The 15,807-nt window shown below is 51.5% G+C and overlaps 1 protein-coding gene across 2 annotated transcripts in view; it reads right to left on the bottom strand.

The window, feature by feature from the left end:
* LMX1A (LIM homeobox transcription factor 1 alpha) overlaps positions 1–15,517 on the bottom strand; it is a 163,722-nt gene extending 148,205 nt beyond the window's left edge. The window contains exons 1-3 of one of the 2 annotated variants that reach the window (XM_058701783.1): positions 15,173–15,517; positions 14,307–14,404; positions 11,797–11,983 (exon numbers count right to left, since the gene is read on the bottom strand). In XM_058701783.1, the coding sequence (XP_058557766.1) occupies positions 11,797–11,983; positions 14,307–14,382 (263 nt within the window). In that variant the 5' untranslated portion in view covers positions 14,383–14,404; positions 15,173–15,517. Of the gene's footprint in view, positions 1–11,796; positions 11,984–14,306; positions 14,405–14,912; positions 15,135–15,172 lie in introns of those variants that run through there. The other variant, XM_058701782.1, reaches the window with a different exon arrangement.
* Positions 15,518–15,807: the final 290 nt, after the last annotated feature.

The following is a 15,807-nucleotide window of genomic DNA, read 5'->3' as shown; positions in this document are numbered from 1 at the left end:
AGAGATTCCATGATCCCTGTTTTAATCCGGCCAGGCCAAGTAATAAACAAGACGCAGTCAACAATTCTGAAAATCAGCCTCCTACCAGGACACAGCAGGATCTTTTCTAGCTGAGGCGGGGGCTTGCTTGAAAACACAACGTAGTTCAGGAGAAACCTTGGAAGAGGGTTATCCAAGGAATGGATGGACAGCTGTTGGCTAGTCCCAATGGAAGTTATGTTTGGAAGGCTCCAGATCTGATATTTAACAGTTCTGCTGCCAAATGTGCAGACAGGCTCCCAGAACAAGCCACCAATAGCAAACTCTGGGAGCGGGAGAGAAGGAAAATGGATGCTTGTCTGCCTTTTTGTCATTCTTCCGGTGGGGAAGAAGAGTTAAGCTTAGAGAAAAATGGCAACCAATGCAGATGGGCCGGGCCAGGAAAGGATGGGGGCAGGACAGCTCTGTGTGTGTGGAGTTTGATAAACAGGAGTGATGGGTGTACCCTAGCAGCTTTCTCACTCACACACACACACACACACACACACACAGGCCATCCCCAAATCCAGAAAACTTCCTTTAAAGCCAGGGAATCTATAAACAGCTGACCGTCAGAAGGCTGCCTGAAAGCTTCAGTATCTAGCAGGTGGGGACTTGTTTTCCAAGAGCTGGTTCAACAGGACAAACTGAGAACTGTGATCTCACTGGGGTGTGCACACCAGAATTCAAGCAGCAGATGGTGTGATTTAGAGGAAAGGCCATTGGACCAGGAGTCAGCGACTGGGGACAGCATCCCAGCTTCCCTCTTTACCAACAGTGTGCCCTTAGGCAAGCTCTTAAACCCTCTGAGCCTCAGTTTCCTCGGCTATAAAATGCAGGGGGAGGAAAAAAAAAAAAAAAACACCTCTTCTTATCTAACTTTTAAAATTGTTGTGAGGTCCAGTACAGATAATACACGTGAAGGCTCTTCCAAAATGTCAAAGAAGGGGTTGTGCTCCTGGCCGGCTCAATCAGTGGAGCAGGCGGTTCTAGATCTCAGGGTTGTTGAGTTTGAGCCCTACGTTAGGTGTAGAGATTGCTTAAACATGAAAAAAATCTTAAAAAGAAACAGAAAAGGATAACTTTTCGTAACACATCCCTTTATGGCACTTCCTATGAGAAAAACACTGACCTGCACGCTTTATAAATAATCCTAAATGACCCCATGAGGTTGGTACTATCATTATCCCCATTTTAGAGAGAGAAAACAGAAACAGAGAAAGTTAAGACCTTTGCACAGGGAAGGGGCTAGTGAGTTAACAGAGCAAGGATTTGATCCCAGATACCCTGTGTCCACAATCTATGCTCTTAGCCACTAATCCACACAGGGCTGTCCTGCACAGCTCCTGAGAATCTGTATTAATTGACTCACATAAAAAAAAAAAAAAAATCAACAGTAATACCCATCTTGTATAGCTCTCTTTATTTTACCAAAAAGCTTTTCCTATTCTTTTTCTGATTTAATTATCACAATAACACTATGAGGTTGTTAGCGTCTTCCTTCATACAGATAAGGACGTTGTGGCTTAGACATCTCTTGCCAGTAGGACATGTGTGCCCAATTATTCTTCCAGTAATGGAGGGAGCTGTGCAATGGCCAAACCATCCATAGCCACCTGTCCAACCCCTTCCATCTATGGATATGGACTTCTGAAATGGAGGACCCCAACCAACAGCAGAGCATGGAGAAAACAAAACCCAGAAGAAAAGGAGTGGGTGTGTAATCACAACCCAGCCTTACATACAGACAAACAGGACGGCACCCTACAAAGTGTTACAGTATTTGCTTTCTGCCCAAAATTATCTCCATATACTGGTCCCGTTCTATGACCTAAAATTCTACTGAAAGATAGTCATTCCTTTTTGAACGAACACCCTTCGAGTTAAAAAAGTATCTTTGAAAGAATATCACATTCTCATGTACATCCCAACGTGCATTATTTTATAATATCCTGCCCACTTTGACAGCCCAGACCAGGCTCTAGCCTGTACACAGGATAATATGAAATTTAAAAGGTCACAAGATGGGTTCACAGCACAAGATAGGCAAGAAGGAAAGACTGAGCTGAGATCCTGAAAATGGGCTTGTGTCACTAGTGCTCTGGTTGAATCTAGGGAGGCCAGGTGCACAGAGCCCCAAGGGAAAGAGAGACACAGGGACCAAGCAACACTCCTGCCAAAGAAATGCAAGGGAGGGTCTTCTGGAATGTTCTTCCCCTCTGGGTTTCCAAAGTATACCTCATGGCACTGCCGACTGGTTTTCATCTCTGAGGAGCTGTGCCCGTATCCCTGCGAAGATGGCGGCCATGACTGTCTGTGTGTACAAAGGAATCCCTGCTACAATGTGAGGAGGGGCAGGAGGAGAAGGGGTGAGAGGAGCCAGCAGCAGGGGAGGAAACTCTCGATGGTTATGTTAAAAAGGATTTGTTCCACTGTCAAAACCAGAAAGCTCTCCCCAAGAGCCAGCTTTAGGGAAGGAAGCCTGAAATGACAGAGAGGGGGTGGGTGTATTATGGAGGCTTGTTGGAAAAGAGGCTGAAGTAAAGGGGAGAGCATCGAGGAAAAGGCAGGTAGGGCCCTAAAAACCCACCTCTGAACTGTGACGGTCCAGAAACTGGGCTCTGGCGTTTCTACTGGGTCCCAGAAAGAGGGCTCCCAAAGCCAGCCTCGTTCTCCAGGACGAGGGAAGTCCTTTCAATCTGGGCCATTGGAGCACTCATCCATCCTGGTTCTCCCCAGTGACTGGGAGAGGGGCCCAGTGGCTACCAAGCTCCTGAAAACTGTACAAGCCACGTCTTCTCCATTCACCTGCCCATTCCCCTCGTGGGGCCCCATCTTATCCCCAAAGACACCAACCTCCTCTCCAGCGTGGAGCTGGGGGCCCCAGGCCAAGCTGGCATCGGCTCATACTTAGTTAGGTTCAGGCTATTCGAGTACTCAGACAAAGACATATTTGGACCCTCCTGCAGAGAGAGAGGGGACCGTTTCTGGGCCCAGAGGGAGCTGCCCTTGATCTGCTGCACAGTGAATGACAACAATGTGAAGAATGAAAATATGGTTTGGGGGGATAGTCCCCAGGAGCCCAACATTTTGGTATTTAAAGGAACTTTAATGAGCTTAAGAGGCTAATCTGGAGTTCAGGAGGGGGTGTTTTGTTTTGTTTTGTTTTCAAAAATCCTTTTAAAGGTTCCTGAGGCTCCATAGGGAGGAGGCACCACAACTGTGAGTCAAGGCGTGGCTGTGGTGTAGCTGCAGGGCCACAGATCTGGAGAGGGGGCTGCGGGAAAGATCCGTCCCCACAGCAGCAGCAGCAGCAGCAGAACCTGGTGCTCAAGAGATAAAGGATGCTTCCTTCCAGGCTGGAGAAGCGCCACGTGCAGAGAAGCAGAAAGAAGCAGACGAGGGGCGGTGCTTGTACATCCTATCACAGTCCTAACCGGCTTCTCTCTGACCCGCCAAAAACATCCATTTAGAGTGCCAGGGCATAAGGCGGCATCCACGGAGGCACCAGGCACACTCAGCAGATGGCCAGGGGCCCCTAAATGGTCACCCAAAGAGCAGTGGTCATGGGATCAAGCAAACCTGAGGGTTACGCCCCTTGCCAACTACTGAGCTGAGCCCTGGTCCGTAACTGGGTGGCCGTGTGACAGGACTAGGACTTTTATGTCCAGAAGACTGATTACTTTCCTCCAAGTGAGCAAATCAAAAGAGGACTAATGGTCCATAAGGGTGGCCTGGGGGTTGGGGCGGGGGGGGGGAGAGAAAAAAATGAGGCAGTTGATGAGATGGTATTTAAGTAATATCTGATGCTGGCAAGAGTCAAGTTACTAGAATTCCACAGGGCAGAGGGGAGTGAGGGGGAGGCAGGATGGGACGGGGCCAGATGTGAACGCTAGATAGAGCATGCGGTCCAATCCCAGCAATGCTGGATGCTACAGATATTTGTTACATGCACAGAGTTTAATTGGGCCTGTCAGGCAAGGTAGGCCGATCCATAGTGGCCAGGCATCTATCAGGGCTGGTCCGTGATAGGATAATAATGATAAAACGCAAACCTAATAGGGTGGGGAGACACTGGAGTCAGAAAAGCCAGACATATTTGCTGTTATCCAAAAATAGGATCCCCCAAACTAGAATCTCGAAAGGCTGGGAGAGACCAAACTAACTCCTTCGCGGAGATTTAGCTCAAGGACTAGGAAAAGCACGGTCCGTTTTGTATTTTTAGTTGTTACGACATGATGGTGCGCTCATGGGGAATCTGGCAATGGTTTCCTTCTCTTCTGGCTAATCCAAGCAGGCCAGCCGGGCTCCACAGGTGACTCAGCTGCCCTGGTTCACCACCGAGGAGAACAGCACAGAGGTAGGTTTTCAAAATCTTTTCTAACTACCCAGATGGGGTTATTTGTGATGGGACTAAGCAGACACACAAGGTGGGAAGCCGATGCAGGGCCCCAGTTTGATTCCTTCCATAATGTCCTCACTAATACTTCAGTGTTTCTGCTGCATTCCAATTGAATCTGCTGTCTAATGCCAAAAGAAACTTAATCCCTACCCTAAGTCTCATTTTATTTATTTTCAGGAGTGTGAAAACAAACATGTAGCAAGATTACGGTGTTTACACCTCCTTTTTAGCCGATACAGATCTAATCCTCCTGCTAATTAATGCCAGGGCCACAGCAATTTTATTAATTTCGTCTTGGTTAAAAATATAGAGACAGATAATTGTGCTTGACTAAAATAACAATTTGACATTTGGAAGGTGTTCGCTTCATTTCAGCAAGACAGTTGGCTGAGTGTCATTTAATATATGACAAAGAGACACAAAACGGCAGCCGACACTGGGCAGCAGTAACGTAACTAATTCTAATTGTGATAAACTGATGAAAGCGTCCCACCTCATGCTAGTCAAAAAGACTAAGGAGGTGGGGCGCCTGGGTGGCTCAGTTGGTTCAGCGACAGACTTCAGCTCAGATCACGATCTCACGGTTTGTGAGTTCGAGCCCCTTGTCAGGCTCTGTGCTGACAGCTCAGAGCCTAGAGCCTGCTTCAGATTCTGTGTCTCCCCCTCTCTCTGCCCCTTCCCTGCTCATGCTCTGTGTCTCTCTGTCTGTCAATAATAAATAAATGTTAAGAAAGAAAATTAAAAAAAAAAAAAAAAAAAGACTAAGGAGGCACTGTAAATCCTAAGGTGCACCAAGCCAGTTTTCCTGTAGGTTCCAGCAAAACAGGCACACAGGAGGTAAGGGCCTCTTTTCTCTGCCCTCCAATGAGATCAGAACCGTTTCTACATTTTGCTCCTGAAATCACCAACTTTCCCAAACCAGATCTGAAAGGGCTGCAGCCAATAGTGCTGTCCTACACGTCACTAAGAGACTTACAGAAAAACCCAGGTATTCCTAGGGGGGGAGAAAAAGAGGAGCCCCTTGCTCTGTGCAGAGAGTGAGAGGGGCACTTCCAGCCCAGAAGCCCCCAGTCCTCTCATCCCAGCCCACAAGTGTCTTCCTAAGAACCTCCCTCTGAAGACGCAGAAGGGCACTGCAAAATCCACATTGGAAAGATATTAAAAAAAGAAAAGAAAAGAAAAGAAAAGAAAAGAAAAGAAAAGAAAAGAAAAGAAAAGAAAAGAACTAAAATAGGGGTGATTTCATAGTTATGGTAGAAATTATTTTTTTTGTTTCTTTTTTTAATGTTTATTTTTGAGAGAGAGAGAGACAGAGCACAAGGGAGAAAGGGCAGAGAGAGAGGGAGACACAGAATCCGAAGCAGGCTCCAGGCTGTGAGCTGTCAGCACAGAGCCCGATGTGGGGCACAAACTCAAGAACCGTGAGATCATGACCCGAGCCGAAGTCAGATGCTCAACCGACTGAGCCACCCCAACACCACCCCCAGATATTATTTTTAATATTGTTTAAGTTTATTTCTTTATTTCGAAAGAGACAGAGACAGCATGAGTCGGGGAGGGGCAGAGAGAGAGGGAGAGAGAGGATCCCAAGCAGGTTCCATGCTGCCAGCCCAGAGCCTGAAGAGGGGTGGGGGAGGGCCCAAACTCACGAACCCGTGAGATCATGACCTGAGCCAAAACCAAGAGTCAGATGCTTAACTGACTGAGCCACCCAGGCGCCCCACAGCAGAAATTATTTTCAAATCTTTCCATGTGATTGCACATTTTTTTCCTAGTGTTGTACAAGCGTACCTAACAATCAAGTTAACGGGATTCAGTATGGGTGTTATTTTGCACTTGATGTGATCCAACAATGGCATTTTGCACATGCATTTACTCTAAGAAGCTTCAACAAAGTTCTGAAAACATAACGAGCATTTTAAACCCTCATCTCTTTGCTCACTTGTAAACACTGTGACCCAAATCATTTCTTTGACCGTAAAAAATCATAGGCTGATAATTTAAGAAATGGAATCGTTCTCGTTAGAGAAACAGGCACCTGCTCATTATCTCCAAAGCAATTTTTCCCGAATTAAAAAGCAACGATGACGAGGCTCCTCCAAAATCAGTCATGGGATCTTGGTTAATACAAAGGTTGGAAATAAGAAAAATGAAACCGAAAAGCAAGGCAAGCAATGAACTTTCAGGAAAGCTCTTGTCCCTAAAATCTGAAAGCAAAAGCAATCCCTTGCCCAGGTGGATGACAAAAGTCCCAGGACTCCAGAGTGAGTAGAACTGGATCGGATACATAACTTTTTATAATGTGCTCCACGCATTTAAGGATCAAAAGAATCCCATAACCTACTCTGAAAAGCAATGTTCATATCTAATTCCCAGAATACTATTAATATCTACTTGTGCTGTCTAATTTTATTTCAAAATGTTAGGTCTTAGATTCCAAGGAAGTCCTACCCAGGGACCAATACATATAAAAAGAGAAAACACCTCTAAGCAAGGACTGTTTCCAATCACCCTTGAAATAAAAAAAAAGAGATTACGCAGCCTGTACCAACACATACCACAGCCCATGGACGGTGCTTATCCCGAGCTAAAACCGCCCTGCAATTTAATGCAGACATCAATTTATTACCTCGCTGTGTTTGATTTTTATATTCCTTATATTTTATTATGCCAGGAGTGGGGCCAACAAAAGATAAAGTGCGGAGAAAAAAAAAAAAAAAACCCTAACAATTGCCTCTGTAATTTCATCGGTAGGCTCCTTTTATGAGGAACTGCATGCCCAATTTTGATCTCCAAGTCATGTCCCAGTCATAAAACCACACTAATTCTCCTCCCTACACACACACACATCCTACGCTACCTTGATAAAATGCAGAATTAGTTCATTACTGGTCCTAATAGAGCTCATTACCTCAGCCATTTTTTTTTTTCCTGAGGACCTGCCAATCAGCAGGTCGAAGGCAAGGTACGGGGAAAGCTCTAAACGTGATATCCACTTTGTCCCATTTCAGTCCCTGTCTTCAGAAAATTGGTCCGCTCCACAAGAAAGGGGAGAAAACATGGCGCGGCCCTCTGAGGAAAGGTCTCCCAAGGCCTGGGATTTGCTGACATGCGAGGAGTTGCGATGTTATGAGAACAGCTCTGATGACAGCAGCTATCCCACACTGCTCCTAGGATGTCCAGAACAATCTAAGGGATAATGATAAACTTCATATGTGAGAGGAGAGGGCCCCGGCTGACACACCGAGCTGCCAGGCACATGAAAGAAACAATATAAACTTGATTTAAATGTGGGATCCCTTCCAGAAGGCTTAATTATCTATTGTATTACCACATTCCCGTGATTCAGCAGCCTCTTCTGTCTCCAGCTAAAGTCCGACTACACTATTTATTTGGAACAAATTCAGGGAAAACTCCAAACTACCCAGATCATAGAGGACTCAGTTAAATAGGGAACAACAGTTATATAAATAGAAGTCCCCTAGGCTGGAAAATATTTTGGTTGTCTGCTAACTTTCAGGAACGCTGAAAACAGTTGAATTCAGTTTTTAAACGTCCACACCTATAGAGTACCCTTGTGTTTTATATTGCTTAGTACAGCTCCACCAACTCTCTAAATGTATTTGTTTTGGATGATCAGAAGATAAATGATTCCTAAGGGTGTCATAATGTATGAGACAAATATTTAGCAAAACATCCCGAAGTTTTAAATGAATGGCTGTGTCTAAGGTTGCCATTGTCAATTCCATTTTTTTTTTAATTAGACAAATTTGGTGTTTGACACCAAGAAGGTGCAACAACTAGTTGACAGGGTAGAATTTCCACTTTCTAGCTGGCCACCTGACATCGAGAAGAGGGGGGCTCATAATTCAAATGCAAAACTGCCCCACAGCCAGAAATGCACAAATGGCCAAAATAAATATAATAAACTCGCTTTAATATTATGTTTGTGACCTTCACGGAAGACTGCACGTGAGCTATACGTACACGCTTTCATTTTAAGGTGTAGGAAAAGCACTCAAACTTGTGGATTTGGAGAGCAGGGCACTGCCTGATCTGTGTTTTTTTTTTTTTTTCAACGTTTTTTTTTTTTTTTTTTTTTTTTTTTTTTTTATTTATTTTTGGGACAGAGAGAGACAGAGCATGAACGGGGGAGGGGCAGAGAGAGAGGGAGACACAGAATCAGAAACAGGCTCCAGGCTCCGAGCCATCAGCCCAGAGCCTGACGCGGGGCTCGAACTCACGGACCGCGAGATCATGACCTGGCTGAAGTCGGACGCTTAACCGACTGCGCCACCCAGGCGCCCCTGATCTGTGTTTTTATGACATGCTTCCTCGCTGACCCCCATGCTGTCCCACCACCTCTCTCCCATCTCATTTTCCTCCCCGTTGGCCCAAAAGGGCAAAACTGTTTTTAAGTATCTATTTATTAAAGAGGAAAAGTGCTCTCTGTGACTGTCTCGCGAGGAGCATCTGAAACAGAATGGTCCCTCTGGAGGATAAAGATCTGGTCGTGCCAGAGAGCTTCTAGGCAACACCTAGTCTGCACTTAGGAGAGGCTTCTGGGAAAGTTGATAGAATACAGAAGGCCAAAGGGCTGGGCTGCAAGCCCCCTGAAGGCAGCTCTGAGATCCAATCTCAGAGCCTCTCACCACCGAGGCAGTGGGGGGGGGGGGGGGGGGGGACTTACCTAGTGAAGCCTAAAAACAGCTTGCTGAATAAAGGAACAAATACACCAACCTCTTTCCTCTCCTACAGCAACTACCCTGCGTGCGAATGCCATTCAGATCATCAGACATGTTAAAACCCCATTTTGTTGGAAGAAGAATGGGATTGGGATGGAGAACAGAGGAGAAACAATCCTCATCCTAAAGAAAAGAAAAGAAAAGAAAAGAAAAGAAAAGAAAAGAAAAGAAAAGAAAAGAAAAGAAAAGAAAAGAAAAGAAAAGAAAAGAAAAGAAAAGAAAAGAAAGGAAAAGAAAAGAAAAGAAAGAAAAGAAATTGAGGGGTAGGCACAGACCAGTGCTGACAGCGTGCCGTGAGTTAAAGAGTACAAGCAACCCCACTCTGACGTCTGTGTTTCCGGAAAATATGTTAAAATTAAAATTAAAATCCCTCATCGTAACACCAACGTCTCTCCGAACAATGCAGCTCGCACCCCTTTACAAAATCTCCTTGGTTCTGGCCAACAGCTGGCAAGCTGATCCCTGCAATTTTCCCTTTGCAGAAATAGCTGTGAGGGGAGAACTGACCCTAGTGGGCTAATAAGCCCAAACGGAGGCCAAACCTGGGGGCTGAAATGGAAGGGACATTGTTGTGTTAAGTACTTTACAACAACTGTTTCTTCCCCTCTTGACACAGCCTGACTTCCTTAAAGAAGATCTGACTGGCCAGACAGCTGTGTTGACCCTCAGGCCTTCTTTGATTCGTGATTTTTTTTTAACAAACAGAATAGAAATTCACAACCCAAATCCTTTCCTAAGCTCCAATACTTTTGAGTTCGCTAGTGTTGTGCCTGAAGGATGTGGACATTTCAGTAATCTATAAGCAGAAAGATAAAGATTGGGTCTACACAATCCCAAAACCTTTAGATGAAAAGCAAGATGCGGGGGGCGGGGCGGGGGGAATCCAGCAATGCACCAGAAGCTTTATCCAAAGGTGATACTTGAAGTTCTGTGGGCAAAATCTGCTTAATTCCCCAAAAATTGCACTTTTCACTCAGACACCCTGGCAGCAAACAGACAACCAAGAACAGATACAGGCATGTCTTCTTTAAAAAATGTTAACCATAATTACCACTTTGTAAAGTGGTCCGTGTGTTTTCATTTCTTTATACGTTCCTGGATTGTCCAACTCGCCCCACATCGAACATGTCTTCTTTTTAGGGCTAACAAATGTAAAGTTGTCTTTCCAAGCATGAATGCCCGGTACCCTTTCCACGTGAGGGTGAAATTCAAATGTACTATGGCAAAGGAGCACCGGGAGGCAGAAAAAACACTGTGTGTGTGTGGTCACTGGGTATAAACGCGTTGCCAGTTTTTGGTAAACCTCATAGCCCAGGAAACACTGGGGGGAAAAAAAAAAGATCTGTGTTCGTTCTCAACGTTCTGTCGTTCTTGCGTGGAGATTTCTGCACAGCCCCCCTCACTGCGTTTTTAACAACACGATAGACACTGCACTTCATGCACACTGCCCCTCCCTTGATTATCCTCAGTAGTGCGGGCCCCTTTTATGCACCAGTAACGAATGCGGAATTTTCCGCGCGCACGCGCATCGCTCACTCACAGATACCAATCCTAGTGTGCAAAAACAGAGGCCTGCGTTTCGGCGGCTTTGCGTTCCTCCGATGCCGCCCTGCGCAGCTTTGAGAAGTCGGTGTCCCTATGAACTAGCCATTGTGACAAGGCCAAGTAGTTCCCTCTCCACGGACCCACTTAGCAACTCCGGGCCTGCCTGGTGAGAACCAGGAAATCCTTCTAACTCCCTCTTCCCTGCCGCATCCAGGCTTTAGGCATTACAGAAATCTAGGTTCAAAATAATCTACTTTCTTAAATACCTGCCGCCTAATTCTCCTCAAAACACACTAGAACGTTCCCGTGGGCAGGAGAGAACTGAATCCGCTGCAAGGCTGCAATCCACACCCACAAGGGAATTAGTGGGGGGACGGGGGTGGAGATGCGGGACCTAGGAGGGCGCCTCAAATCAGGCCCCGCTTCTGGCCTAACTGCCCCTGCGCCCCAGAGTTTTTGAGAACCGGGGCCGGGAGGGTCGGGGACAGTGAGAGAAAAGGCACACAGGGTGTGCGCGGAGCTCAGAGGGACGGCAGCGCCCTGAGCCCAATCTGTCGGGACCGCCAGTGGACAAAGCCGAGCGGGTAACGCGCGCCGCGCGGGGCGCGGAAGCCGCGGGAGCACCCGGGGAGCACCGCATGAACACCGCTCTCCCGAATCTCGTGCGCGGCGCGGACACGCGAGTGAGGCGGCGTGGGAACCCGCGCGGAGACCTGAGCTCCTGACAGCCCCGGGGGCACCCCCGTGAAAGGGAGAGACGGGAACAGGCTTCGTGGGGGTGGGAGCCCCCACGGAGGTGCGTCAAGTCGGAGTCGGAGCCCGCGAGGCCTGCAAACCCGGCGAGCACACGGTGGAGGGAGCCGTCGCTCGCTCCCCCGCCGCCCGGGCGGTGCCTGGGCGCCCGGCGCGCTGCCCCGCGGCCGCGGGGAGTGTACAACAAGCTGGGGGTGGATGGGATTTCTGCGCCTCCGGGTGTGCGGGCGCCTCTCGAGCCTCCGGGAAGCAGATGGGGGTAAAGGAGGCCCGAGGCTCCCGTGCTGGCTGGTGACTGTCTGGGGGGCGCGCTCCGGCGGCGCGGACACTTACTTCTCGTAGTCATACTTGCAGTAGAGCTTCTTGTCCCGGTAGAAGCAGGTGGTCTCCAGGGGCTCTTTGCAGGAGGCGCACTGCACGCACTGCTCATGCCAGAAGCTGTCGTTGAGCCGCAGCAGAAACCTGTCCGAGATGACCCGTTGACAGCCCTCGCAGACAGACTTGGGGCTCACCGCTCTGCCTACAGCAGCAATAGACGTTGGCGGGTCAACCGCGCCGGCCCAGCATCCCGGCCAAAGGCGGCCGGGACGGGCTCCCATCACTGATCACTCCACACCCGCCGATTTCCCCCGCGTCCCCCACCCTGCGAAGCCCCCTGCTAAACCACTAAACCGAGTTTTGGAGAACAGAGGAAAATCAAACCGAGTGTTGTATCTAATAAACAGCGACTACATGGGAAGGTTCCAATTCTCCGGGGTTGGGGGCGCGAATCAGTAAGCGGCCTCAAAGATCAAACCTGCCCAGGTAGTCGGGGAAATGTGCGCGCATCCAGTAAAATTAGACCGCAAATACCTTTGCGCTCCCAGGTTTATCAGGTAAGTATTAAGTCACTCACTGTGCTGGTCTCTTTCGACAATGATTAAAACTGGGAGTCTCTAAAAAAGAATTGGGGGGACTGGTTTTGTCTTCTGCTAAAACGCAATTCTCTCCTATGTTTTGGGGGAAATTTTTAAGATTGTTTATTTTCTTCCTAAAAAGTATCATTCGTGGAGAAAAATGCGATCTCCCTCCAGGCAAACTCAGTATTGTTCAAAGCAATGAACCCCAGACTTCTGTGTCTTGGCTGAAACACAAACTTCAGAGGGGTTTATATATATAATTGTATATATGTGTGTATATGTATATGTATATATATGTATATTACATATATGTACACATACACACACATATGTAATTAAGAAGCATCAAAATAGTAGGGAAAAGGGAGGAAGGACGCAGGGCGCGGAGATGCCAGGGGAGTTCCGGGGATGGGGGTGCTGGGCTGCGGCTGGAGCGGGCAACACCCACCCCAAACCCACTCCGCGTGCACGGGGAATCCTCTCTACCCTACCCCCTTGGACTTTTGCCTGTTTGGTTCCTTTCTTTTGCTGGGTAAGGAGTGCACTTCTTTAGGATGGAGGAACGCTTACCGCCTTTGTCGGCACATTTCACAGCTATTTAAAGAAGGCCTTGTCCCCTGGTAACAATACTCCTGCGCGTGGTGTCCCAAAGGGCCTGACCCTTCCCCATTTCCTTGCTACACTCCTGTCGCTTTTCCCTTGGGGGATCCTGCCACCAGTTCCTGAGTCGAGCCAGTCGCGTTGGGGCACGGCAGGGAGGGCTAAGAAAAGTAGCCAGATAGTTCTCAACTGTAAAATGGTCTATTCTTTCTGCCCTGTCTCGGCATTCAGGGCCAGGACCCGGACGTTGGGAGCCGCCGTGAACCGGGAGGGGCGAATCCCTCCTCTGCGAGCCGCGACGCCCGCTGTAGGTACAAAGTCGCCCGCGCTAGGTGCCAGGGCAATGCCAGCTCTGCAACCCGCCCCCCCATCCCCGCACTCTTCCGACGCTGTACGGAGCCGAGAAGTTTCCGCAAGCGCGGTTGAAAGAGGGGAGCGCAGCGCGCGTGATTTCGTTTCATCTGGGGAGTAGGGAGAATTCCTCTCTGGATTTGGTTTCTCCAGGCGAACTGCCTCCTCGCCTTCACCCCGCTGTAGCGGTTCCGAGTGAGGGAAAGAGGCAAGAGCTTTAAATGACAGAACGAAAATCTCTCCCGCTGAAAGATTAAAACACCCGCCACCCACACCTGAAAAACACCAAGGTCTGGGTGAGAGGCGGGGTTGAGAATCCTTGGCCTCAGATCAGCCAGACCCTCGCGTGCAGACACCCTTTTGAGGCCCTTGGCTCGCAGCTCCTCCGCGGTCTCAGCGAAGGGATTGGGGAGGCGGGGAGGGGGGGGGCCGAGAGGGGGAACCCGCCGGCCTCGAGGTCCGGCTCCAGTTAATTAAAACCGAGGCGAGGGTCCTGTGGCGCGGGCTAATCCCCGCGCTGCGCTGCCCACCGGCCTGGAAAAGCCTTTGGGCCGTGCCCGAGGCTGAGGACTGGGGCTGGAGTCGGTGGGGACCAGAAGCCGCCTCGAACTTGGGCGCTCCGAGCCTCGGGTTTCCTTTGCTCGCCCTTAGGCCTCGGAGAAGCGCACGGCGTTTATGAGATGTCGATCAGCTCCGTGATTAAAAATCCATCCCCGGGTATCTTTAATCACTTGCCACTCACGCCCGCGAGCAATCTCGCCCGCCCCTCGCGGCTTTGGGGAATTCGGTGGCCCGCGCGTGAGGCCTGGGGCGGCTCGTCGGTTTGGGGTGGGAAGGACCCGAAGGGACAGACGGACGGACGGACGGACGGAGCGTGGGCGCAACTGAGCGCCCGAACGCCGGGCGCTGGCTCCCGGTTCCGGAAAGCTGGGCTGCAGAGCTAGGGCCCGGTGGAAAGAGGGTGCACCCGGGGCACACGGCCTGAACACTCACCCAGCAGCGAGGAAAAGGACGCCGAAGTCTCGATGGCGCTTTGGAAGTTCTCCTCCATCTTCAGGCCGTCCAGCATGTTCGGGCCGGGTCGGGAGGACCTGTAGAGGAGAGGAAACGGTGCTCCTGGGGTCCGCGCCCTCTGGGACCGGGAGCCCGCAGCAGCGGCACTCCTGGGAAAGGACGCAGGGAGTGTCCAGGGTCACCAGAATGAGCCGGGAGGGTAGAGTCCAGCCAAGAGAAACGTGGGGAGGGAGGAGAGAGACGAGTCACCGCGAACTGCTCTGACTGATCTGATTTCACTTGAAGTCAACGCGTTTTGTACTTAGACCTCCGCCCCCGACTGCGCTTCTCCTTCCCTTGCCTCCCCCCCCCACCCCACCCCCACACACACACCCACCCCGTCCCCAGCCCCAGGTTTCCCATCCCGAGTCCGACTCCGCCCCAACCTATACGAATGCGGGCCCCAGGGACAGCTCTGCGGGAACCCGGCGACGTGGGGAGACGGGGAATAAAAGGGGTGGGTGTTCCCCTCGCGGGGCCGGGCCCAGGCACGCGGGACTGCGAGGTGAACCGCCCGCGCCCGGCCCGGCCCGGGGCGTCCCTCACCTGCCCCGGCCCAGGAGGGGCCGAGAGAGCGAGCCGGAGCGCGCCCGCCTGCTCGCCGACCCCGGGCGCGGAGAGCCGCTGGGGGCGCGCGGGGCGGTCCTCCCGCCGGTCGGCTGGTGCCGGGAACGTCTGCAGGAGCGAAGAAGTCGCCTCGGGGAGGAGCCGCGGCTGGCCCTGCTCACTCTTGGATGCATTTCAAATCAACTTTCCGAAACACGCCCGCCCGAGCCGGGAGCCCAGGAACGCGCAGCCCTCCTTACCTGGTGGGCGAGCTCGCTCCCCGCCGCAGTGGCGGGAGGAAGCGGCCGGGCGCCGCGGGGAGCTCCGGCCGGGGGAGGCGTAGGCCCTCGACGCTGCGGCCGGCGCGGCCGGGAGGGAGCCCGAGCGAGCGCCGGCCCCTGGCTCCGCTCCTCGGCGCGCCCGGGCCGGGCCGGGACGTGGCCGCGAGCGGCCGGCCTTCTCGGGACGTCCTGGCCGCCCGCGTCGCTCCTCAGGGTACGGGGTGGGGTGGGGGGGAGCGGGGGAGGGCCGGGGCCGCCCCGAGGCCAGGAGGGAGGGCGGAGGCCCCCGGGGTCGTGGGTGCGAGTCGGGCCCCGCCGCGCCGGGGCGGATCCGGCCGCCGCTGACAGGGGCCGTTCGGCGCGGCGCGCGGCGGAGGGAAGGGGTGGGGTGCGCGGGGAGGCGGGCTGCGAGCGCGCCCCCGGAGCGGCCGCCGAGCTCCCTTCCCCGGCCGGGCTGCGCGGCCCAGCTCGCCGCGGCCGCCCCGCAAGCACGCCAAGGTTCCTCCCCTCCACGTGCAGGGGCTCCCTCCCGGCCCCCGCGCCCCCCCCGGCTCCGCGGCGCTCGCGCGCGGCGTCCCCGGCCGCCCTCCACCTCCGCCGGCCACCGCGGCACC

The sequence above is a fragment of the Neofelis nebulosa genome, chromosome 15 (assembly GCF_028018385.1).
Source record: "Neofelis nebulosa isolate mNeoNeb1 chromosome 15, mNeoNeb1.pri, whole genome shotgun sequence".
Taxonomy (NCBI): domain Eukaryota; kingdom Metazoa; phylum Chordata; class Mammalia; order Carnivora; family Felidae; genus Neofelis; species Neofelis nebulosa.
This window is presented reverse-complemented; position numbering and strand designations above follow the sequence as displayed.